This window comes from Muscardinus avellanarius (genome assembly GCF_963383645.1).
Source record: "Muscardinus avellanarius genome assembly, chromosome: 6".
In the NCBI taxonomy this organism is placed as follows: domain Eukaryota; kingdom Metazoa; phylum Chordata; class Mammalia; order Rodentia; family Gliridae; genus Muscardinus; species Muscardinus avellanarius.
Genome location: NC_137791.1, coordinates 28,719,947 through 28,744,812, shown reverse-complemented (window position 1 = coordinate 28,744,812; position 24,866 = coordinate 28,719,947). Strand labels below are relative to the sequence as shown.

The window sequence follows — 24,866 nt, the reverse complement described above, 5'->3', positions numbered from 1 at the left end:
TAAAAAATAAATGATAAAACAGGTCAATATTTATTGATTCTGCCATAAATCCAGTGTCTGACCAAGAGGCAGGGGAAGAAGGAGATGCTACTCCTGTCTTCCCATCTTCAGGTGCTTGGCTTTCTTGTTTCTTAAGCTAGGCTGTAAAGAGGCCACAGATTTATTGTTTCATTTTAGCTGCAGGGACTCTGTCATCTGTGTAAATTCTTGTCAGAATGTGAGAACTGTCTTGTTAGTAAATAGGTGTAAGTTATATTATGGTTTTCATCGTTTTCAAGAGTTTGTCTTAGAAACCACTTGGAGCATCTCTTATGTTTGAGTTCTTAAAATTAGCTATTTAATAACCAATTAAAGCAATTCAAATGCATATTAACACATACCCTGTTATCTGTAATATTTACTTTATTAGCTCTTTGAAGACTCTTTTACAACATATGTTAATTTTACTTCTTTATTGTAGTTAAGTCAATTTAATCATATACACAGCTATAATTTGTTATTATCTATTGCCTTTTGTGACCATCTTGTAATTACATGCCAAAGCTAAGGTTCAAAGGGCTATAAGGCTGTTGATTTTCTCTTTATCATGGAAGAAACTTAATGTCTGGTGTCTGGCCATTGCACACCTTTGACAATCATTTGCCAAGAGCTACTGCTGGAAATGATAAATGCATAATCAAAACAAACACCAGATTTGTCATATAGTTGTTATTCATGAGCCCTTAACATTTTGTCTAGTGAGGGCTTGTGACGATTTCAGACTACTTATTGGCTAAGGAGAACTTTTGAAGTGCTGGGACATTAATATTCTTGAATTATTTTGCATAAAGGACTTCCTATTGAAAGCCAATACTTTTACTTTTTTTGGTTAAGTGATATTTTTTACTTGCGATATTCTTTCAGCTATTATTATTAAGAAAAAAAAGCCCAAAGACTCCACTAGTGACCTTCCAGCTGTTATGCTAAAAGTAAGACAGTGCGTTAGCATGCTTTCACCAATTTTACCAAAATCATATCCACCTGTACTCTTATCCATAAAATATTTCCTTTTACTGACTCTATTTAAAAAAATAGATTATAAGATAAAGGTGGGGGGGACATCTATGGAAATAAAATGTAAAAATAGCTTATTATATATATATATATACATATATATGTATATGTATATGTGTATGTATATACACACACACACACACACACACACACACACACACACACACACACACATATATATATATATATATATATATATATATATATATATATATATGCAGTAGCTAAATGTGGTGGTACATGCCTATAATCCAGGTACTTGGAAGGCTGAAACCTTGGCAGTGTAATGAGGCTCTCAGCAACCTAGTTGGACCCTGTTTCGAAAAGTAGGCTGGGGGTGGAGGTGTAGCTCAGAGGTAGAAGTCTTCTCTTGGGTTCAATCATCAGTCTCTCTCTCTGTCTGTCTCTTTCCTCTCTCTTCTCTCTCTCATTCTCTCTCTCCCTTTCTCTCTTCTTTCATCTGTGCGTGTACACACACAATATACATAAAGTGAATGATATACACACACACTATATATTAAGTGAATGATCAACGATTAAGGGACATATCATTTTATGTGCTGCCTACAATCATTCTAGGAACCATTAGCAGTTATCATTACCCATTTTTTTCAGAAATAGTCTAGAACAAAAGTTCTGACTATTTCTATATGACCCCAATATTTCATATTTCTATATGACCCCAATATTTCATATTGCTATATGACCCCAATAGCATATAAGTCCACTGGGTATCTTAAGCATTTCGAGAGTTGGTGATAAACCTATCACTAGTGTGCTACTATTATTGATGAGTAAAATCTAGCTGGAAAACACTAGTATTAGAAGTAGATTTGTAATAAACAGTAACTGTTATGTGTACTTTGTCATCTCATTATACATTTAGCATGATATATGTATACATCCTTTCAATATAAGAAATGTTAGCGAAAAATTGGTGCTCTCAAATGCTTGCTTTATGTTAAAGGGTTTGTTATCAAAGATCAATTTACATGGAATGTTGGGAAGAATGCATGAAGATGCATTTGTGGCTGTAAGTCACTTCCAGTCTAGTTACGGAGATGAAACATAAACTCTCTGTCAGTCATAGAACAGTGAGGGCCTCGAAGCTTAGGTTGCAACATGCCAGAGTTTGAAAGATGTGTCTCAGGCGTTCAGAAGGGATGAGATCATTGTGTGCATGGGTCTGGGGGCTTTATCCAGAAGGCAGACTTTGGCTGCCCTTTGAAGTCTTGAGTCAACAAGGTATTCCAATCGGGGTGCATTAATAGTGTTTGCTAATGTATGTGCTTTAAATAACAAACCCTTAATCAGGGTTTTGTATTCAAAGATTGGTTTTGTTTGTATTTCTTCTATGCCATAAAGACATTACTCTAGTTCCCAGAAATCCACATTTGTACTATATTGTACTTGGGTTTATTGATATGTGGACATACATATGTGTTCATGTTTGTGCATGTGTGTGTGTGCGTGAACATATAAATTTCAGCATGTGGCCTACTATCTATATAAAATACAAACACTACATATGAGAACAACTGTGACTATTATGCTTTAATCTGGAGTGGGAAAAATTACTGATAATGATAAATTTGAGTTTTAATGATTTTATATTGTGTATAGTATTTTATGAAGAGGTTCAGTTTTGTAACCTCAGATTTTTTTGATTGTTTAATTTATTGTTATTAACTTATTAGTATTTTTCCTTAAATGTTGTCATTGCATTATTGGGAACTTTAGAAGTGCATATTTATTAGAAAAGCAATTTGAGAAATAGCCTTCAGATATAATAGGCAGTAGTGTAAAATTATAAGCATCAATATAGCCTAAGTTACACTGTATCTTTCTCTGTGTAAAACAGGGCTGATATACTGTTTGTTTAAAAGAATCCTTAAATATAATATTTGTCCTGAACTCTTTTGGGGGAGGTACCGATCATGGAACCCAGGAGCATTCTATTTCTGAGCTATATCTCCAGCGCTATTTTTATTTTTTATTTTGAAATAGATCTCACTACGTTGCCGAGGTTCTCACCAATTTCCTGAGGTTGGCCTCAAACTTGCGATCATCCTTTATCAGCCTCCCAAGTATGGGATTACATGCCTGTGCCACCATGGCTGGGTATTCTTTAATTTTTTAAAATCGTTTACAGATTCAATTTAGTCTGGAATCATGGTTTTTAAATTAGTTTTTATTTAAACTGGAGCCTAAAGTACTTAAGTGCTATATTTTAAACAGTCTTTTCTTTTTAGTAAAACATTTTAATGAGTCCTATCTTAACTAATTTGCACTTGAATTAAAATATTTAAGCATATTTTATATTTATATGTTAAAACATATAGTTTAAGCAAAACGATTGAAGGCTTTCAAATATCTGACAGTATTAGCAGATGAGTTTTCTTAGACATGGCCCATTCATTCATGGTAAAACCATTCATGGTAAAACTCTTCATTCATTTCAACTTGTTGCTTACATCTGCAACACATTTCTTCCATCAACTTTGTAAGTTAAAACTCAGAATAACAGGTGAACTTTCTGATTAGCCTCACCAGGGCCTTGTGATTACTTTTTTATTTTCTTGATCTGTAGTGTTTCTAAGGAAAGTTTTTTAGTGTTAATACTTACGAGGAGTTTTTCTGCAATTTCCATCCTAAGCTGATTAAAAGCCCTATGCTGGCATCTACTTAAGAGAAGTTGCAGCTGCTGCTACAAACTGAGCAATTAATAGGAGGAACTCCTAGGGCTTATGGCCTTTTCTTTCCCACATTGTTTCTGCATCGGCTTCTGTACATGAAAAAGTTCCTGCATGTGAACAATCATTGTTTGCCTCTCAAGTTTCCACTGTCTATTAACGTTCAGCATTTCAAAATAGTCTGCATTCAATGTTTCCTATTATCTTTTCACTTTTAACTTTTCCTTTACACAGTTTTATTTTTTTTAAGAAAACTTTCAAACAGATTTAAAAAGCATTGATTTTGTCTTGGTCATATAAATATAGCAAAACATAATACACAAATTATATTGGAATTGATTTAAACTTTAGAAAACTGCTTAGGCTTGTACTAGTGAGAGTTACTTAGTAACCCTTAGGAAATAGTTTTGTGTTAAAAGGATTTTAAACTTCATGGTGTTTAGGTATCAACTACTTAGGATTGAGAGTTCTTTTGAAGCATTCATCTTGTGTTTCATTAAAATATGTTTGGATTAGTTAGCCACAAAGAAGCATCTTTGTAATATCAGTTTGTTTATTGGTAAGGAAGATAAAAGCCATTGAAATGAAATAGGGCCATATTACCTCATTCAAGACTATTATAGAGAAGAGCTAATTTCACAGACACAGTAGACCTAGAAGGAAGCTTTCTTAGATGTGGAATATAATGGTAGCCTGCATCCTCCTCTTTTCATTTTCAAGACTTAAAAATACTTTCTTAAGTTCACCTCAGCCTTCTGGTTTTATAAACCAGGGAATATTGTCTGTTCTAAAATATTTCACACATTATTTCTAAAGAAATTCTTTTGGCTATGATAGATCATGGATTGGAAGAGAGGAAGGATATTTCATGAGGGTGAAATAAGTAAGAGTTTAGAAAAAGACTTTTAAGAGAGTAATATATGGGTGGCAAGGAGTAAAAGGAAGAAGAAATAAGTACAGGCATGAATAAGGAAGTAAGTCGATCATGTTTGTAAAGTAGACTTAATTTAATAGCATCTGGCTACAGTCTCAGTTTTCTTTGTTATATTCTTGTTGGATAAGGATAACAACATTATAGAGTGATTAAGACAAAGTCTGAATATTAATATAATCACATTTAAGACATTATTAAATAAATACAAATTTATTAATCCAATAAATATACTTTGTGCACCCTCTATGGGCAAAGTATACTTCTGGTTTCAGGGATGTAGCAATAAACAAGACAGAAAGGGTCCCTGAGTTCAAGGAATTTACTTTCTGGAAGGAAAGGAAGGTCAAGAAAGCCACCCTATGTTTCTAATATAATTTCAGAGAGTTCTATGTACTTAGGAAAAACGTGATAAAGACCCCCATGGTAAATCTAATGAAGAAAAATTCTCATTGAAAACTACTGCCAAAGCACTGTTCTTCACAGGACAGATCCTATAGGACAGATCGTATACCAAAAACGGTGTGTAGGATCTTTGTGAAAATATTTAGAACTTAATAAACTAATAGCCAGAGAACTGTTAAAGCCTGTGAATGGGACTTAAACTAAGATAATGTCTTTTAAATTTGGCATAAGGCAACCAGCACTCTCAAAATCTGATAATTTTGAAGAATATAGCTGTGGTTACTTTTTTTCACTATCCGTTTTATTCTGTACTCTTGGAAATAGTCTTTAGAATATTGCCCAAAATCTGGCATTAGAATTTCTAGTTGACAGGTGCCAGGTCGATTGCTATTGCATTTTGATTGTTATGGGCAGTTTTATGCCAGGGTGGGGATGAGGGTGGTTATTTGAGTAACTCTCTTGAATTATTCAAGTAATACTGAAAGGAAAATAATTCATTTGTGTGTACTGTTGTGGTATGGAGAAAGTCTGTATAGTAAGTGATAATTAGATTATAAATTGTCCATATGGGAAAATAAATCAAATTAAGCACAATTCACACCATAAACAAAAATATTTTTAGAACATTAAGATGTGAAATAAATGATGGTCATTCTTCACAGACATAGGGAAATCAGTCCTTAAATTTATTTAGAATAAAAAAAATTAGAATACCCAAAGTAGTTCTCAGCAACAAGAACAATGCAGGAAGCAGCACAATACTTGGCTTTACACTATACTACACGACCATAGTAATAAAAACAGCATGATATTGACACAAAGATACATAGACCAATAGAGCAGAATAGAAGACTCAGAAACAAACTGTACACTTAAAGCCAATTACTTTTTTGACAAAAGGGCCAAAAACATACATTGGCAAAAGATAGCTTTTTCAACAAATGATGTTGGCAAAACTGGTTAACCATATGCAGGAAATGGAAATAAACCCTATTTTTATAAACCCTATTTTCTCACCCTGTATAAGAGAGTCAACTCACGTTGGATTAAAGACTTGGAAATCAGACCAGAGACCTTTCAGCTCTTTAAAGAGTGCATAGGTGCAACACTGCAGAACATAGTCACAGTTGAAAACTTTCTCAGTAAGATCCCAAAAGAACAAGATTATTTTAATTTAAAAGGTGGATTAATTCATGGGATTTCATTAAACTGAAGAGCTTCTGTACAGCAAAGGAAACTTTCAAGAACTATTTAACAGAGAACACAAAGAATGGGAGAAAATTTTTTGCCAACTACTCCTCCAATAGAGGACTAATATCTAGAATACATAGAGAACTCAAGAAACTCACCTCTAAGATAGCAACCCACTCAAAAAATGGGCAAGTGGACTAAATAGATACTTCACAAAAGAAGAAATTAAAACGGCCAATAAATGTATGAAAAAAATGCTCAATATCATTAGCAAGGGAGATGCAAATTAAAACTACCCTAAGATTTCACCTAACTCCAATTAGAATGGCAATCATTCAAAGCACAAACAACAACAAATGCTGGTAAGAGGGAACTCTAGTACATTGTTGGTGAGATTGCAAATTAGTGCAATCACTTTGAAAAACTGTATGGAGGATCCTCAGAAAAATGGGAATGAACCTACCATATGATTCAGCAATAACACATCTGAATATCTACCCAAAAGAATGGAAACCAAACTACCCGACTAATGCATGCATATGTATGTTCATAACCACACAATTCATAATTGCCAAACTATGGTACCAGCTAAGATGCCCATCAGCAGATGAATGGATTATAAAACTATGGGATATGTACACAATGGATTTTTACTCAGCCATAAGAACAAAATTACATCATTTGCAGGGAGATGGATGGAACCTGAGAACATTATGCTAAGTGAGATTAGTCAGTCACAAAAAGTAAAAAATGGATGCCCTCCCTAATATGTGGAAGCTATAGAGAAAATGGATCATAGGAGGAACTCTAAACAAAGAAGGGGAAACTGTACATGAGCAAATAACTAAGGAAGCAAATAACTGAGGAAGATCAGTGGGGTAAGAAGGAAATTCCCGAATGTACATGATGTATATTCACAAACGTATCAATGTCAATCAGTAAGCCAAACAGAAAGAGGCAGGGGGTGACAATTTGGGGTAGGAATAGGGGAGGCTTAAACGAGGGATGTGTGCATGTATGCCTCTGCCATTTTGTACCCCATTAAGATTTTTGCCTTCAATACCTGAATAAAAAAGGATGTAAAATAATAAGAATCTTTTGACATTATGTAAAATGTGTTTTCTTAAGTTACACAATATGACTCACAATTTATATATGTTAAAATTAAACTTTTGTGTATGTGTGACAAAACATTGACAACGTTTAAAGAATGAAAGTCATCTGGGCATTGTCACACATGCTTGTCATCCCAGTTCTTGGAAGGCTAAGACAGGAGGATGGCAGGTTTGTGGCCAGCCCTAGCAATTTAGCGAGACTGTCCACAACTTAGTGAGACCCTGTTTCAAAATAAAGAATAAAAAATAGGGCTGGGGGTATAGCTCGGAAGTAGAATGCCCCTGGGTTCCATCCCAGTACCACAAAAAATAAAATTTAAAGTCAAATTTAATTATCCTTACTCTAAATTGTATTCACTCCTAAATGTAATGAGAACAGACATTAATAGGCATGTTTAGTAAAATAACTTTACTCCCTGTATTGATTCATTAATGATATAGGAGATTATTCATTTGAATATAGTTTTGTTTAATTCATAATTATATCCATATAACATTCAAATATTGTGTTGCTTTAAAATGAAAAAAAAAAAAACTACGGAATTAAAGAAATAGAAAACCAAAACCTTATTTAAAAAAGAGCAAGATTACTGTCTGAGCAAGCTGAATGATTCTCCTTGAAGATAACTGCAGAAATAACAATAATATGTATGAGCATTAACCATGTGCTTGGCTGTGTTCCACTTAAAAGTTGTCAATGCTGAGACAGGAGGATAGCATGTTCAAAGCTGGCCTCTGCTTAGTCTCTAAGCAACCTAGTGAGACCTTGTTTCCAAATAAGAAATAAAATTGGTCTGGGGGTGTAGCTTGGAAGTAGAATGCCTAGTACCAGAAAAAAAAATTGTCTCAGTGATATTAATATGACAATACTAACATATAAACAAAAATTAAATTAATAAAAAGTGAGATTTTTAAGGCTAACTGGCAAGGATAGTGGTGATTTCATAAATAAAAATTAAAAAATAGGGGAGGAAGTAGAACTCATAAATTGTTCAGAAGTTTGGAGTAGGATATATTGAATTTTAAAGGTACTGAGATACCTGGGAGCAGTCTCACATGTTTGTTAATCCAAGTACTTGCTTGGGAGGCTTGCAGGGGTTTGAGGCCAGCCTCAACAATTTAGCAAGATTCTGTTTCAAAATAAAAAATAAAAGAGGCAGGGGATATAGCTCTGTTGGATATTGACTGCTTAGCACACATGAGGCTCTAGTTTCAATCCCCACCTCCCCAAAACAATAATAACAAAGAAAACAACAAAAACTTCTAACCAGGCATAGTGGCATATGCTTATAATTTCAGTATTTGGGACCATGAGAAAGAAGGATCACAGGTTCGAGGCCACCCTCAACAACTTAGCAAGACCTTGTTTCAAAATAAAAAAGTAAAATATAAAAGGGCTGTGGGTATAGCATGGAGGTTGAATGCCTCTGTGTTCAATCCCCATTATCACTGAGGAAGTGGGGAGAAACAACAACAATCCTCAAAGGCCATTTAGCTTTTACATCCTGCAGTGAAAAACTCATGTGTCTTGTTTTATAATGGCAAAGTTAGTTTTGGCAAAAGTGTACTTTACCTTGATTTCATAGATAATAATGGTTAATGTAAAGCTTCTAGGGGTTGAGTGAATATCTGAAATTGTGCTGTTGTGTGAAACTGTGAGGGTTGTAATATACTTAGCTATATAATTTTTTGGCTTGAGCATACATGCCTTTCATCAAAATTTCAAAACTTTCTCAGGACATTGGTTGAAAAGGATAAAAAATAGCTTTTGTTTTTAAATACATGGTTTAGAAGTTTAACAAGGATCCTTGAGGAATTTTGAAGGATAGTTTTATAACTGGAGCAATTATAAAGGAACAGAGGATTATAGACATTATTTAGCAAATTATGTTAAGATTTGTTTTTGTCTCAGAAGCTTCCTACATCATTATGTTCTTCTTAGAATAATCCTCCTGGCATACTCTTCACCATATGTTGCTGCTGCGTTATCCTACCACCCTGCAATACTTCAGATGAGTTCTAAACATTACTTTATGTGCTTCACATCTTGCACAGAAAAATGGAATCATTAGGCCACCTCTAACAAGTTTGATTTTATGGAGTGGAAGGAAGAGATTTGTGAAGAGGAAATCTCAAACTTAACATTTATATATATATATAAATATATTTATTTTATATTTTATATATATATATATATATATATCTTTTCCAAGTCTGGCTAAGAAAGTGAGGATTTATTTTTAAAACAAATACTTGACTTTTTATTTCAGGAAGGAAAGACTCTTTCCTGAATGTGCGACTTGTTAGGTAAAATATTGCAGTTGTTGGAAGTTTTATTTTAGACTGTTAGGAAGTAATTCCAAACATAAAACAGATTATATGCCGTGGAAATAAGTTACTAGTGTCTTTCCCTATGTAAAATGACATAACTTTGTAAATTTTTCTCTAGCCAGGAAAAAAGAACACACATGTGTATGTGTGCATGCGTGCGCGCGCACACACACACACACACACATTCACATTCACAACAAAAAATAGCAGCCTTTAGGAAGCAATGATATAATAATGTAATGAGCAATTAAACAGAAAAAATAATCAGTGTCAATGTTATGTTGTTGCTGTTTTGAGTAAAATTCTATAAATATATTAGAAAATAAGAGCTTAATGAAAAAAAAGAAAAATTTATATTCAGAGGACAAAGTTGAACAGTATGTGAATTAGGAAAATATCCATTGAATTAAAAAAAAATTTCCAAGTTGAAAGATTTCCTTGAGTGGTGTGATGTAGTAGAGTGATAATGCATTGGAATTAGATACAAGGAAGCTGAATGGAAAATTAGGCTGTCTTTTGACAGTAGGCAAACCATACGCTTCTGTTTTCTGGAACAGTGATGGTATATATGTCTTACTCTGACACAATAACATCATTCTTTTTTATTCTTAAAAATGTGTTGGTTTGGACAATAATGTGGTAGCTAACATGGGAGAAGAAGTGTAAATGCTATTTGAAATTTTTTTAGGGGTATTGTGATATCTAGAAAAATACTTTTGTATAAGAAAGTTTTATAATACAAAAATCATAAGTACTATAAAGTGATATTTAAATATTATTGTATTCACTTGGACTGTAATTTGGGTAGTCTATAAGAGGGCTTTTTTTTAATCATGTCATTCTTCAACATTATTAGAATTACTCTTACCTGATTTGGTGTGCAACACCTATTTTACCAAAATGTGTTGTTTTGAAACTAAGTTACAGACCATGACTACAAGCAATATTGAGAGTTAGATTATGTTTTGGGATAAATAATTGGTATAGGTTTCATTCAAATAAAAATTCAATGTGTTTACTAAATTCAGGGTAAAAGAATTGAACCAATTCTTTCCTATATTCATCAAAGTTCAAATCAATTTTGACTGTTCTTCAGGTTGTTTCTTATCTTCAACGTGTTCTTACACGTCCTTCCACTAACTGTCATCATGATAATAATTTTATAGTTTTTATAAGTCATGATCAACAGTCTCACTTTCTAATGCTTTTCCCCTATGAATTTACTCTTAAGTGTGTGTGTAGTTCTGAAACTAAAGAATTTTTATGTAGTTCTATTTCTGAATCTTGTCTTTCTGATAACTCATTGAATCTGTGTAAAATGACTGTACTTTAGCTTTAAGTTTCTTCCTGGAAAGATAGTGGACTTGTATCAATTTAAAACAAAGTGAATCAAAACTAGTTTTACCACTAGGAAATGAGTTCCATCTACAAGGTCCCTTAATAAACAGAAAGAAGAAACTAATATTACCTAAATTTAAGTATCTTTTACTGACCATCAGGAGAACTACAGAATCTTGGCATGGAAGGAGCAGCTCAGCATATGGAACTTTAAAAAATATAATATCAGCAGGCGTGGTGGTGCACGCTTGTAATCCCCATGCTTGGGAGGCAGAGACAGGAGGATCACGCAGGTTCAAAGCCAGCCGTGCTGGCTTAAGAGACCCTGTTTCCAAATTTTAAAAATGTATAAAATAGGTCTGGGAGTGTAGCCCGATGGTAGAAGGGCTTCCAGGAACCCCAGTACCACCAAGGAAAAAAAATATATATATATTTTTTTACATACATATGTGTGTACACACACACACACACACACACACACACACACATACATACATGCATCTGGCTAATAAACTCTGGTTTTGAGTAGATGCTTAGTAGGAGCTAGTTGAGTGAATGATCAAGGTCCAGGAAGACTGAAGTGTCAAGGGGATGCATCCTACCAAATAATGCTCTTTCTTTTATTTTTTTCTATGCCAGCCAAAACCCTCTACCTAAAGATTCGTATAAACGACCATGAATAAAAATTCATGTGACTGACTCAGATAATTTTAAAAGCTTTATGTGTCTTTTCAATCATTCAAGAAAAACTTTTATTTTATTTTTTTTTACTTCCAAAATCTGAAATTGAAGATTCTGAACCACCTAGATTAGGATTTGAGGTCACCAAAAGACTCAATTTTACTATCTCCATCTACTGGCAGGGAGGAACTATACCCAAGCATCTGGACTGGCATAGAAAAGAGGAGAAAGAACATTTAAAAGGTAAGCAAAATATATATGTTTTTATTTACTCTGATTTTTTCTACTTTTCTTATCATACACACTGCTGTACTCTCGCATAATTAAGATTGGTATACTTAACCATCTTAAATCAAGAGTATTTGTTGAGGTGGTATAATACTCTCACCTGATTTTAGTACAAGCAAGTATAGACGTGAATACCTCCCTTTCATTGTGGCAGTCTTTTCTATCTTTGCACTTTTTAAATTTCTATGTAGCCATTCCAGTGTTTGAGCATTATTTTCATATCTCTAATTATCTTTCTACTATTGTGTACCTGTTGAAATGCCTATATTTTCATTCCTGTAAATTCTGAATAGTGAAATATAATTTTATTTGGCAAATTATTTTGACTTACTGTAATTTAGAGAGGGAGTTAGAAGTGTGTTTTTCTTGTTAAGATGTAATTTTAGTTTGGTGTTTATTAGATATTTTTTCATCCCTCTTTATAAGTATTTATGTTTGTTAGAAAGTACCTAATAAAACTTTCTTGTTAATTCATGAATAAATTTTAGAATATATTTCAGAATTTTTTTGTAATTTGGTACTTAGTTTCTCCATCAGAAGTCTTTTGAAATTGTATTGGTTTACTCTTAACAAGATTATGACATTGCGATCAAACTTTGCACTATGATAACATCTATGAAATTATTACTTTGATGGTGGTTGTACATTAATAGTTCTCTTCTTTTATTTTAGATTATTGGTATTTAGATTATATGGTTGTTTTTGAGGCGTTTGTTATGCATATCTTTTATTATTAAGGTCTATATCAACTTGAGAATAAGAGTAACAGCCTTGTATCCCAGTCACTAGTAATATTACAATTGCTTCCATTAGACAAAGCATAGTTTGTACGTTTTTCGTAATAGTTTTCTCCTGCCTTCTTTCCCCATGTCCGCATTTTCTCATACCTTTGTCCATTTCTTTGGAAAATGGTATATTTCTTTCAGAAGCGGACTGGGTGGATTTGTAGGAAACATGGGTGGAGAGTTTTCAACTTCAAAATTAGACTTTAAGGTCAGGAAGTTTCAAGGAGATGCTGTGCTCTTACAGATCTGTTCACTTTCTGGGAGGTCACGAATGCAGCTGTTCCATTTGCTGTCTGGGGGATTAGACTCATGTAAACAGTGCAGATGTCACAAAGAGGGATTCACAAATCTTGTGGTGTTTGAGGATGTCCAGTCTGACAGATATATCCTTAGTGTCTTCCTTGAGATCAGAAGGCAAGGAAGTAGGTATTTTTGAAAGATGTTGAAAGGACTAGTGATAATAGAGTGTTAGAGAAAAATCTCACCTCACAAATGGTACTTCTGGTGGATTTGGAAAAGTCAAATTTAGCCCCCTATATTAAGTAAAAGTATGTCTCTTCTAGAATATGTTCTTTCCTGTGTTTCAGCTCCTCCTTTGTCCTCTTATTTCTTGATCTTTGGCAAAGTTTGAAAATTACTGTGATAAACTTAGCTGCTGTTGGTGAATCCTGCTAATCAAAATAGTCCAGCCAATTCTAGAATGAAGGATGCTAAAAATCTTCAGTATATATGTTTATTCACTATTTAACTATAGACCAACTAGACGATTAAATAATGTCAGCTGGGATGGAGGAGCTTGGCATAATTGAGTATCCTTATCATTGTTAAAAATTAATGTTCTTCAAGAAATTTAAGCAATCTTTTTTTTCACCAAATTATTTGAGTTTTATTATGAATGTACAGCTCTCGTTTCTTCTAAAAACCTTTCATTTGTATATTTTAATATTTTTACATCAATTGAAACAGAAATTGTTAAAAATGGAGTGTGGCGTGGGGAGGGAGTGTGTTCTGCAAGAGTGGAATGGTTAAGACATTCATGAGCATGTTTTATCTACATTTAGCCCATGAGGTGCAGTTGCATTGCAGTATAATTGCTCTTTAATAATTCCTGATGCCATTATGTGAAATTACTGCAAAACTCCAACCAGTAATCTTTGTTCTCTTGGTACAGTTGTAACTTATAAACCTCAAATATTTCATATGGTAATGTAAAAATTTTATCACTTACTAACCATACTTAATAACACAGAATGGGGTGGGGGAATACTTTGTATGCTAGTGACTGAATATGTTATTTTTCTTGTTTTTTGGATAGCATTCATGAGAAAGTCATAGGCTCATTACAAATACATTGTTTATATTCACTTTTGAAGGTAAAATGCTAAATATAAATAGGAAGCAGTACATTTTACTTATTCAGCAATAATATGTTAACAAATTGAATATATTAAATTATAAGAAATATATTCCTATTTTATTGTTTCTTAGGAGTCATTAATTATGCCTAATTCAAAGCTTAACTGAAAAGAGAATTTTAAGTGTGTATTCAATATTCATTAAGACCTAAACTAGTGGACTTACATTTTTCTGTGAAATATTAATTTTGTATTCACTATCAATTCATTTTAATATCATTGATAAATTCTAAACATATACTCAAAATGTCATCACTTTATCTAGATGTTGTGAGCTCACTAAGAAAAAAACTACTTTCTATTTTTGGAGTTGTTGGTAAATTTTTCATCCCAGGCGGATAGGAAACTAGAAGATGCTGAGTTTCCTTAAAACATTTTCTTTATTGAAATTAGTTTTAAATAAAATTACTAGTTTGTTTCCAGTGGATAAAACGTAAATTTATGTTTAATCATAGCCATTTTTTGTGAAAACAGTATTATTTGGTATAAATGTATTTTGTTGATTTCAAACTATTAATATTTAAACTTTCTACATTAAATACTGGTATTCAGTTAAGAGCTGCGTCACTAATATTTAAGGTAAATATTTATTTCGTAATGTGAGTTCTAATTTATCACTCTGAATTCTGGTTTGGGCCTCTTTGTGGTATCTAAAGTAAGGTACAACTTAACAATAAAAAATAACATCATTGCCTAGACATGTTTCATGATATTAGGGTGTGTAATTGTATGTGTATGCAATTATATTCATTACTAATTGGTGGGTGTAAAGGCTTTAAAGAGATTCTACATTTATATACTTGGCTATAATTAGGTTATTATTACCTATTATCCTGTGCCATAATAGGCAAGACGATTAATGCCATTTTGTCTTCCATAGTTGAACATTCATTTGAAAAAGTTTTAACCATCTTAATTAGGTTATATTTTACCATTTCCTAAGAACTCAAATTACTATGTTATTATTTGGTCATATTGATACCATTTTTAAATCATATGCAGAATTTTATAACTTTTACCTGATGAGTCTTTCATGATGTACATTTGGACATTTTTTGAGGATGAAAGGGGGTACTGCTAATAATATCCTGGTGTTATAACACCAGGATAACAGACTTAAATCAATTCTTTTTTATGCAAGCCCAAACATAGGACCACTATAGAATGATTTTGGTTGCAGTTCTAAAAAATTTTACTTTAATTAGCTTACATAGTAAAAGTGAATTACTTATTCAAGTAACTGAGAAGCCCAGAGATGGGGTGAGTTTATTGTGTGAGTCCAGCTGGAATTGAGCCATGTTTGTCTACACAAATAAGTATTTGCCTACTTTTGTGCCCTGACATTTTTATCAGACTGTATTCCATTATCGTGCTAAATGGTCATAGTTGTTATGTGTTTTTTCTAGTATATTAGAACTGTGCCTCAAATTGTCTGGTCTCCAAATATTGAAAAAGGACATTGGATTCTCTCTGATCAGTCGATTAGAGTGATCCATGCAGGAGTAGCAGTGTCAGGCCAACCTCATCTAGAGATGCTTCACAATAGTGATGGAGGATGCTGGAAGATGTTCAGGATTTTAACTCTCCCTCAGTGCATAAGGAAGCTTTGCTATGCACTTTTGTGAACACAGGCTCCTATTTCCCGTGATTGTCATAGTTTGAGACTAGGCTAACAGATCAATTCTTATACTTTTCATTGTAGTCAAGAGATTTTTAAACTTTAAAAATTATAGTATCAGGAATTGGTAAAGCTTCTACAAAAGGTACTTCTTCCTCCCTTTTTAATCAACCCATAGAAGTGAATCAGAAATTTTAAATTATTGCCCCCAAATCAGTGTTTCATGCTTAATAAATTTGATCGTTGTGAACTTAAAATCTTTATACCTATGACCTGTTTTGCATTATGTCTTATATAACATATTTCTTTTCAATTATATCAGGGAACTTAATATTCAGTCATAAATTTTCATTCTTATTTTATTTACACTAGAATTTAATGGACAGTGTTTCTCTTTCACTTATATATTTGTGATTATTTTATACAAATATAATATCACTTGAACTTTCAGACAAATCTGTGATTGTCTCTAGTTTATAAAAATAATCTCAGATATCAAGTGACTTGCCAAAAATAGCAGATTTTTATCATCAATTGATTTATATTTCAAAGTTTAAATAAAATCATTACTGCAGCTGGGCATTCTCTGAGAGTGGTAAAATTGTAGAATATGTTTTGTTTTAAAAATAAGACATATTAAGAAAATGGAAAGTCTCCATTATGAGCTAGAACTCTATGGTCTATCAATTTCTGTTAGGAAGTATGTATAGGTTATAACAAATGAACTTCAAGTAGTATAGGAAATGTGAATTCAGAGACTTTAATTGGGGGCTATACCTTGTGAACTCTTCTTATCCTGTACAGTACTGGGAAACTTAGATTAATAATTAAATATTTAAATAATACATAAAATTGTTTATGGACTTCAAAAAATACTATTTGCCTTCTGGAAATTATAGTGCGGTAGAAAAGAAAAAAAGGTCAACAAACCCATTATGGTTAAAATGTATGTAACATTAGTGGAACATTAATGGGAATCATTGATTCAGAGAGGTCTCATCTGAACTGGATTTTGTTAGTTGAATATTAGGTTCCTTTATGCCTGTCCTAGGAATGGCACTAAGTTACAGACCTAGAAATGATCACATTAAGAATGTAGCGTTTGTTTAGTTTTTGATGTCCTAAGCTCCTGGATGGTTTCTGCCATATGATACATTCTCAGTACGTAACTGTTGACTGTTCATTTTCTTGGGGAAAAAAAAAAAGAACTATATTCTGGAAAAGTTTAAAAAACTCAATTGGGCATATCTTAAGTGGTTATATTAGTTTTTTGTGGTTTACTTAGCCATTATTTTATTTCTCCTTAGTTGACATTTGTTCTTACAATTTGTAAATAATTTGAGATGGAGGTAGACAAAGTTAGCTTTGTTGATTGTCTTTATTTCATTTTGATATTGTGTTAAAGATTTGGGAAATGAAAGATTGAACCCAAGAGAAAACAAAAAAATAAAGTCTATGTTTTCTGTCCAGTACATTATTATTATACTCTGTAAGAACCCTTCTAACTCCGGACTACACTCCCAGACCTATTTTTTATATTTTATTTGGAAACAGGGTCTCTTAAACCAGCGAGGCTGGCTTCGAACCTGTGTGATCTTCTTGTCTCCGCATCGCAAGCGCTGAGATTACAAGCATGCGCTACCACACCCGGCAGTAAAGTACTTTTATTGATTGAATCCATGGAGTTCAATTTGCTAGTGCTGTGAAGTTCAAGTATATCATTACAAAATTAAATAAGGTTAGAATTAAACTCTCAGCCAGGCGTGGTGATGGATGCTTGTAATCCCAATATTCGGGGGGCTGAGTCCAGAGGATCGTGGTTCATGGATGGCCTTAGCTATTTACTGAGGATTTTTGCAACTCAGTGAGACCCTGTTTCAAAATAAAGAATAAAAAAAATAGGGCTGGGGGTGTAGTTCAGAGGTAGAATGTCCCTGGGTTCCATCCCTAGTACCACAAAAAAATTAAATTCTTCTGGATTTTCTAGGCAAAATGGTACAAGCTCATAGAGTAAATGAATATATGTAATGTCTGCAAATATATGTATGTATACACACACACACACACACACACATATATATTCAGACACACACTCTTCCATAGGATTTTAATTAAAATTTGGTAATTAGTTATATAAATAAGCTAGCAAGATTAGGATAATGAAGGCTTATGAAAAGTAAAAAAAAAAGTGAACAGAGCAAAGTACAATAAGGCTGGTGAATTTCCATATTTATCAGATGAAGATTGGGAATAGCTGTACTGACTTTTAATAGAATGCTTTTTACACAATTTGAAAACAACATGCTTTCAAAAGTAAACACATTAACCATCTCATGGGATACCAGGAAAGTCCACCAGTTTAGGAGTGACAAGTTGCTACTAGTCTTGCCTTTGTGAAACAGAAGGAGAATTCTTAGAGATCCAAACTTCAACCAAGATTGGAGATCGAATTCTTTTTGCCTAATTATCATTTCTATAGTCATTTTCTGCTAATGTCTACTTAAAAAATTAGCAAAGAGAACATGGGTGATTTATCTTTCTTTATGAGTTATATGTTATCTCATAATTCTTTATAGTATTATCTTTATTAGAGTATAGCATTTTAAGTGCCATAGTTTTATTGAGTTTTATAATTTTCTTATAACTATTATTTTTCATCTATAATAAATAAACCATTAAAATTCCCAATACGGCCGGGCGTGGTGGCGCACACTTGTAATCCCCGTGCTTGGGAGGCAGAGACAGGAGGATCACGCAGGTTTGAAGCTAGCTGTGTGCGCTGGCTTAGGAGACCCTGTTTCCAAACAAGAATGTAAAAATAGGTCTGGGAGTGTAGCCCGGAGGTAGAAGGGCTTCCAAGAACCCCAGTACCACCAAAAAGAAAAAAAAAAAAAAAGGCACAATAGGAAGTAATTCATGGTTAATATTTGGAATTGCTTTGATTTTAATGCTAAACTGATTTAATATATGCATCTGTAATATGCCTATAAAATTGTATGTGTGATATATTTAGACAGTGATTTTATAGTATTCACATTATTAATCTCTCTTCTTTTTCTTTTTAATCTATTTTTTATTCATTTTAGTTTTCTGTGCTTCTCCCTTAAGGAAGGGTGGGATAAGAAATATGACATTGTATATAATTAAAATTTTAAAACAATATCATTTATATTATTTTCTTTTTTATTATGTATGATGTACAAGATTTATTCTTGTTTTATTATATATTGCCAAGATCATATTTTCAGTTGTAGTGACTTGACTACAAATGTGTTTCATTTCACTGTTTTTTTTTTTAATTTTAGTATGTGGTTGGATACGGGAAAAACAAACGTCATTAAAATAGTCACAAAATACTATATACTTGTCTCATCCCTCAAATGCTAGTAAAGTTATATGTTTGAAAATATGACTGTTAGAACAAGAGAACTATAAATGCAAAGTCTTAATTTGGTGGAACTTAATGTTTGTTGCTTTTTCTTTTTTCTTTTTTTCTTTTTGATTATAGGCTTTGTTGCTTGAGATTTACATAAAACTTTTATAGTCATCTGCTACAATCATATGTGTTTGGTGGCAAACCTCATTGCATTCTGAGGTGAAATCTTTGAGAGCAGCAATTTCACTTAAAAGAAAATTTACAAATACTTTTACCACAAACAGAGCCTAGATTTTCAGTCTTTAAATTATGTTTAATTATAGTCTAATGAAGTTATGAATTAAAAGGAAAATATATGTAAACACAAATTTAAGTATATGCATTGTAGCCATGAGCTTTTGTGATTGAACATATAAAAATAGAATTCAGGTCTTTCAGTAACCATGCAGTTTTCCAGATCCTGTGTGGAACAGTAAATTCTGTTCTATTTGTGAAGTTTAGTCATTTGTTTTGAGACTCTGTGGACAGATATTCAGTTTTAATAAATATGCTTGTAAAATTTAATTTATTAACATATTAGTTGTCAAAACATAAGCAACTACTACAAATAGATCTCAAAAATGTAGATGATTGAAGAAATTAAGACCATAGAATAGTAGCTAATTTTGAAAGAAATATTTGAAAACTGAGCTTATGAACTTAATATTAAAAGATAATGATCATCAGTTTTTTAAGAAATTTATCAGTATGGGAAGAATTAATCTCAAGATATACTGGTGATGATTTATGTACCTAAAAAAAGCAATCACTTTAAATTATTATAGCCTCATAGCAGTATCAGATATTAGCATTCAGTAAAGGGGAACATTTCTGTGTAGGTTGCTTACTGCCCAGAAACATTTAGGCAATGAGAAGGAAGACAGCATTAAATTATGTCATTAAATCATGACTATAATGCTAAAATTATGCTGGGTAATTAATGGAAAAAATATAATTTTTTAGTCTTAATAAGAGTCTGAGTAACAACTAAATCTCTTTTAAATTGAACAATTTTTCTCAGAGTAATATTCTTGAAATACAAGTATTTTACCAGTTGAAAATAATGCTAGCATATTTTGACTAACATTAATACCAATAGAGGTGTGGATGTAATTAACACTGAAAATTGAGGACAATATTAAAAAAAAAAACCTGTAGTCAGACAGCTTTCTGCACATAAGTTATCAGAAATAGTGATAACTAGTTATTACAAAGGGAACTTAAAGTCTCCTTTTTAATTCTCATTTGTACAAGTCAAATGCACAGGACATGTGTGATGTTCTGCTCAGGGTCTCACAAGGTTCAATTCAGAGTAGGAGCTAGACCACACTCCTCTCCAGAGGCCTTAGAAAGGACTCTGCATCTCAGCTTCTCCAGCCTGCTTGGCTTGGAGTTTAGGACTGAGGTCCCTGTTTTCATGCTGGCTGTTGGTCATTGTTTACACTTAGCTTCTAGAGACCTCTCTAGAATAGCACCTATTCTTTTTTTTTTTTTTTTTTTTTTCGGGTCTAGAGATGGAGCCCAGAGACATTTGACTTCTGAGCAATAACCCCTGCCCTATTTTTTATTCTTGATTTTGTAACAAGGTCTCACTTAAATTGCGGAGGGCCTCACTAAGTAGCTGAGGCTGTCCATGAAACAAGATCCTCTGGTCTCAGCCTCCTGAATGCTGGGATTACAAGGGTGTGCCACCACGCCCCGGCTCTGTAGCACCTATTCTGCTCCATTTTCAAAGCCAGAAAAAGAATTTCTCCATTTGAATCCCTCTTCCACTTAATTCCTGAGCTTAAGAAGGACTTGCCTCTTTTATGGGCTCACTTAATTAGTTGAAGTCCACTCCAGTTGTTTATGTTTTGATTAACTAGACTCAACTAACCTTTTTCATGGGAGCAACAAGCCATAGGTTGTACACACTTGAAAGAAGGAGGTTTGAACATGGGCAAGGGGTGTTTGGGTCATTTTAGAATTCTTTCTACCAGAACAGAAGTGAGACTGCTGTGTGAAATTAATGAGTTTCAAGATAATCGGTTTGGAACAGAAGACTAGGTAATTCGATGGGTAAAGGGGAATTAAGTTATGAAAAATGAATGCAGCATAGAGAAGAGGAGAAAATTCTCATCCAAAGAAAAAAGAAGAGAGAGGAAAATGTAGAGTTTAAAATGAAGTGATTCAACTTATTAGATCTCTTACTCAGTGGGATGGAGCATACTCAGATGAAGTGAATAAGATGAGAGCTGTCCTTTTCTGTTAATAACTAAGAGCCTGAATTTTGGGGGAGAGGCAGGTGAAAAATGGCATCCTTATGCCTCTGTAATTGTACTGTAAACATGCTTGGTACTGTACAGCATATCTCTCAGTCATAAAAAGTAGTAAGGAATTACTATGGTTACAACTGTTCTCATGATGAGTGTACAAAAGGTGCAACAAAAGTTAAGGGTCACATATCCTATCATGAGCACTCTATTATATATTTGGGATACAGTTTAGGATGTTTATAAATGTGTAAAATTATGTTGGAAATTGAATAAAGGCTATTTTAAAAGTTTCTTTCTTATTGGAATTTAGCATACTGAAGTGGACACTCATGGGCTAAAGACCATAACCATTTAATTCTTGGGTTTCATGAGTGGGTAAATGACTACTCATTATATGAATATCATTAGGAGTTTCTTCTTATTATTAACTGTATTAGGTGGCTGTAAGAACACATTTTTCTTATCAATACTAATTTACCATCCGCCATTTTGTCCCCACATTCTAATCAAAAGAAAAATATGTTATTAGCAACATGTTTTAACAGATTTATAATATTTTACTTCAACAGATGTAAAAATATTCCATCTCTAATAAACTTGGAAGGTTCATTGTACTATACCCTCCACTTAAAAATTCAAAATCATGTTAGTGTATTAAGGCACTGGGCACTGAGAGGTCCTGCAAATTTCTTTATATTTTAATATCTTCATATTGTGCTAACTAGTTTCCATGTAACAACAAATAGAGAAATGATTTTACTTTTCAAGCTCATTTTGTAGTTCCAGTTCAGGTAAAACTTTGAAATTGTGTCGAATACCTTTTATTCCCAGAAGTTATAGGACCAAATAATAAGCTGTTATTAAAGAAACTAACAGTGTTACAGCTCAGGCACTAAGAGTGAAAAGCAGGTACCCAGGTATAGTGGTGCATGCTGGTAATCCCAGTACTAAACAATTTAATGAGACCTTTCTAAATAAAAAATAAAATAGGGTATAACTTGGAAGTAGACTTTTCCTGGGTTCAATTCTCAAAACCACAAAAAGAAAATAAAAGAAAAATAAAAAACAAAACCAGAGTGGAGAGCATGAAAAAGGCTTTTCCTGATATATGGTGAGGAGTGTGGGTTGACATTCCACACACCCGTGAGGAAAGCTGATAGCATCCTGCTTCATTATTCTACTTCTACCTCTGTTTTATTCTCACATTTTGTTTTCTTCAGCTACCTTATATTTGTCATATATAAAATTAGTATAAGCCTTTACATTATTAATTCACTGTAGCTCTACAGTTATTCTATAATCAGGATACTTTAATAATTATTTGTGGGGTTTTAATTATTTTTATTGGTGCATTGTAGTCGTACATCTGAATGGAGTACAAGATGGTAGAGGCATACATGCACACATCACCCTATTAGACCTTACCCAGTTTGAATGTAAAATTATACCAAGCTCATTTTTATCATACTGTGGCTCATATTTGATAATTTATTGGAGATTTGGATTTAACTAGGCTTTATTGCCATTTTAGGATTCCCAAAAAGAGTTGGTAATTGACTCTTCAGTGAGTATATTTAAAAAAACTAATTTGCTTTCTTTTTTAAACTTTCATTATTTTAATTTTTATTGGTATATTGTAACTATTCATTATAGCAAGGTTCAAGGGTATACAAACATATGTGCACACAGCACTTGGTACATTTTCTTGTGTATCCCACCCCATTCCCCTTCCTTCCTCCTCTATCTGTTAGTGAGATTGCTAGTGATACCTTCACATATCGACATAGCATTATTTGAACCATTCCTTCCTCAAGCCTCCCTGTCTACCTCCCTTCCCCACCCCCTTTCAGTATTCACTGTTATTGCTCCTCATTTTTCTAAGGTCCCTTATGTTTTCTCTTTTCTCTCTAGTTTCCACATATGATAGAAAATGTATGACCCTTGAATATCTGAGACTAGTTCATCACACTATGTCTAATATTCTCTACTTCCATTCATTTTCCTACAAATGATATAATCTTGTTCTTTCTATCTCAGCAAAATTCCATTGTATGTTTATACCACATTTTCTTTATCCATTTATCTGTCAAATATTTTCCCAGATATAACTACATGCAGAATTTTATTCAATAACATTAATCTATTTTTGTAAGTTTTGAACATAGTGGTGATTGGTTTGTATAGTATAAAGCATACTCAGCACTTGTTTGGGGTGAAATGTGAATAGGAAAAAAAAAAACCTTTATTTTGTAGCCTATAGTTCTTGAAATTCTGTTTTAAGTGTCTCTTTATGTTTTTGCTTCAGGAGTTCAAGATCCCCAGCATGAGAGAATCATCACTGTGTCCACTAATGGGAGTATTCACAGCCCGAGGTTCCCTCATACTTATCCAAGAAATATGGTCTTGGTTTGGAGATTAGTAGCAGTAGAGGAAAATGTATGGATACAACTTACATTCGATGAGAGGTTTGGGCTGGAGGATCCAGAAGACGACATATGCAAGTAAGTCCTCGTATTTGGAATTCCAGCAGAGGCTAACAACACTTGTCTTTCATATTGTGGCATTGATGTGATTTTAAATGGCACCTTATTTTGTTTTCTTTTACTTTCTGGTGTTCTAAGAAATTTATGATATTATTTAAACTCTATTTAATTTTTTCTCTATTTCATTTGAAGTATTTGTTTAAAATAAAAGACATGTACATATATGAAGACTTATTCTTTCTGTGAATCTCTAAATCTTTTGAGATAATTATTTGGTAAACTATCTATATATAGAGACTAAAATCATTTAAAATAAGAAATAGAGAATAAAAAGTACATAAAAGAATGCAGCTGTGCTAGAAAATCTAAAATGCCATTAGTGCTAAAAAAATTTATATTTTTGCCTCCTAACAGCCAAATCAATAAGCTAAAGAATGAGCTATTAAAAAGTTGTATTATCTAGGTACACAAAGTGATACATGTATACACACAGGATTAAGACATTCAAATATTTTATCACAATGAAGAAAGGCAGTTCTGAAAGCAGAATTTGAATTTTAGGCTAACCTTATGTATTAGGTAGGAATTAATCATGATTCTCCCAGCAACATTTGTGAAGTAAAGTCAGCTGGGATATTTCACCCACGCAAAAGACCACCTACTGTATGTCATACAAATATTACCCTTTAAATCCCCAACGAATACACTTGTCAAGGTTGGGTGGTCTTATTGAAGATTTTTCACTTCAGTGGCATTTGTGTGCCATGAAAATATTTTACTTGAACTTCTTTGCAGGCCTCTTTATTTTCTCTTTGATATACAAGTTAAAAGAGAATTTTCATTTTATCATAAATTAGAGATAAATATTT

General features: G+C 32.9%; 1 protein-coding gene across 1 annotated transcript in view; it reads left to right on the top strand.

Annotated features, from left to right (window-relative positions):
• The window catches only part of PDGFC (platelet derived growth factor C), a gene marked incomplete at both ends in the record, with an annotated part of 207,419 nt that overhangs the window by 94,900 nt on the left and 87,653 nt on the right, over nucleotides 1-24,866 (top strand). The window contains one exon of the mRNA XM_080697941.1: nucleotides 23,820-24,015. Within this exon, the coding sequence (XP_080554067.1) occupies nucleotides 23,820-24,015 (196 nt within the window). The remainder of the gene's footprint in view (nucleotides 1-23,819; nucleotides 24,016-24,866) is intronic.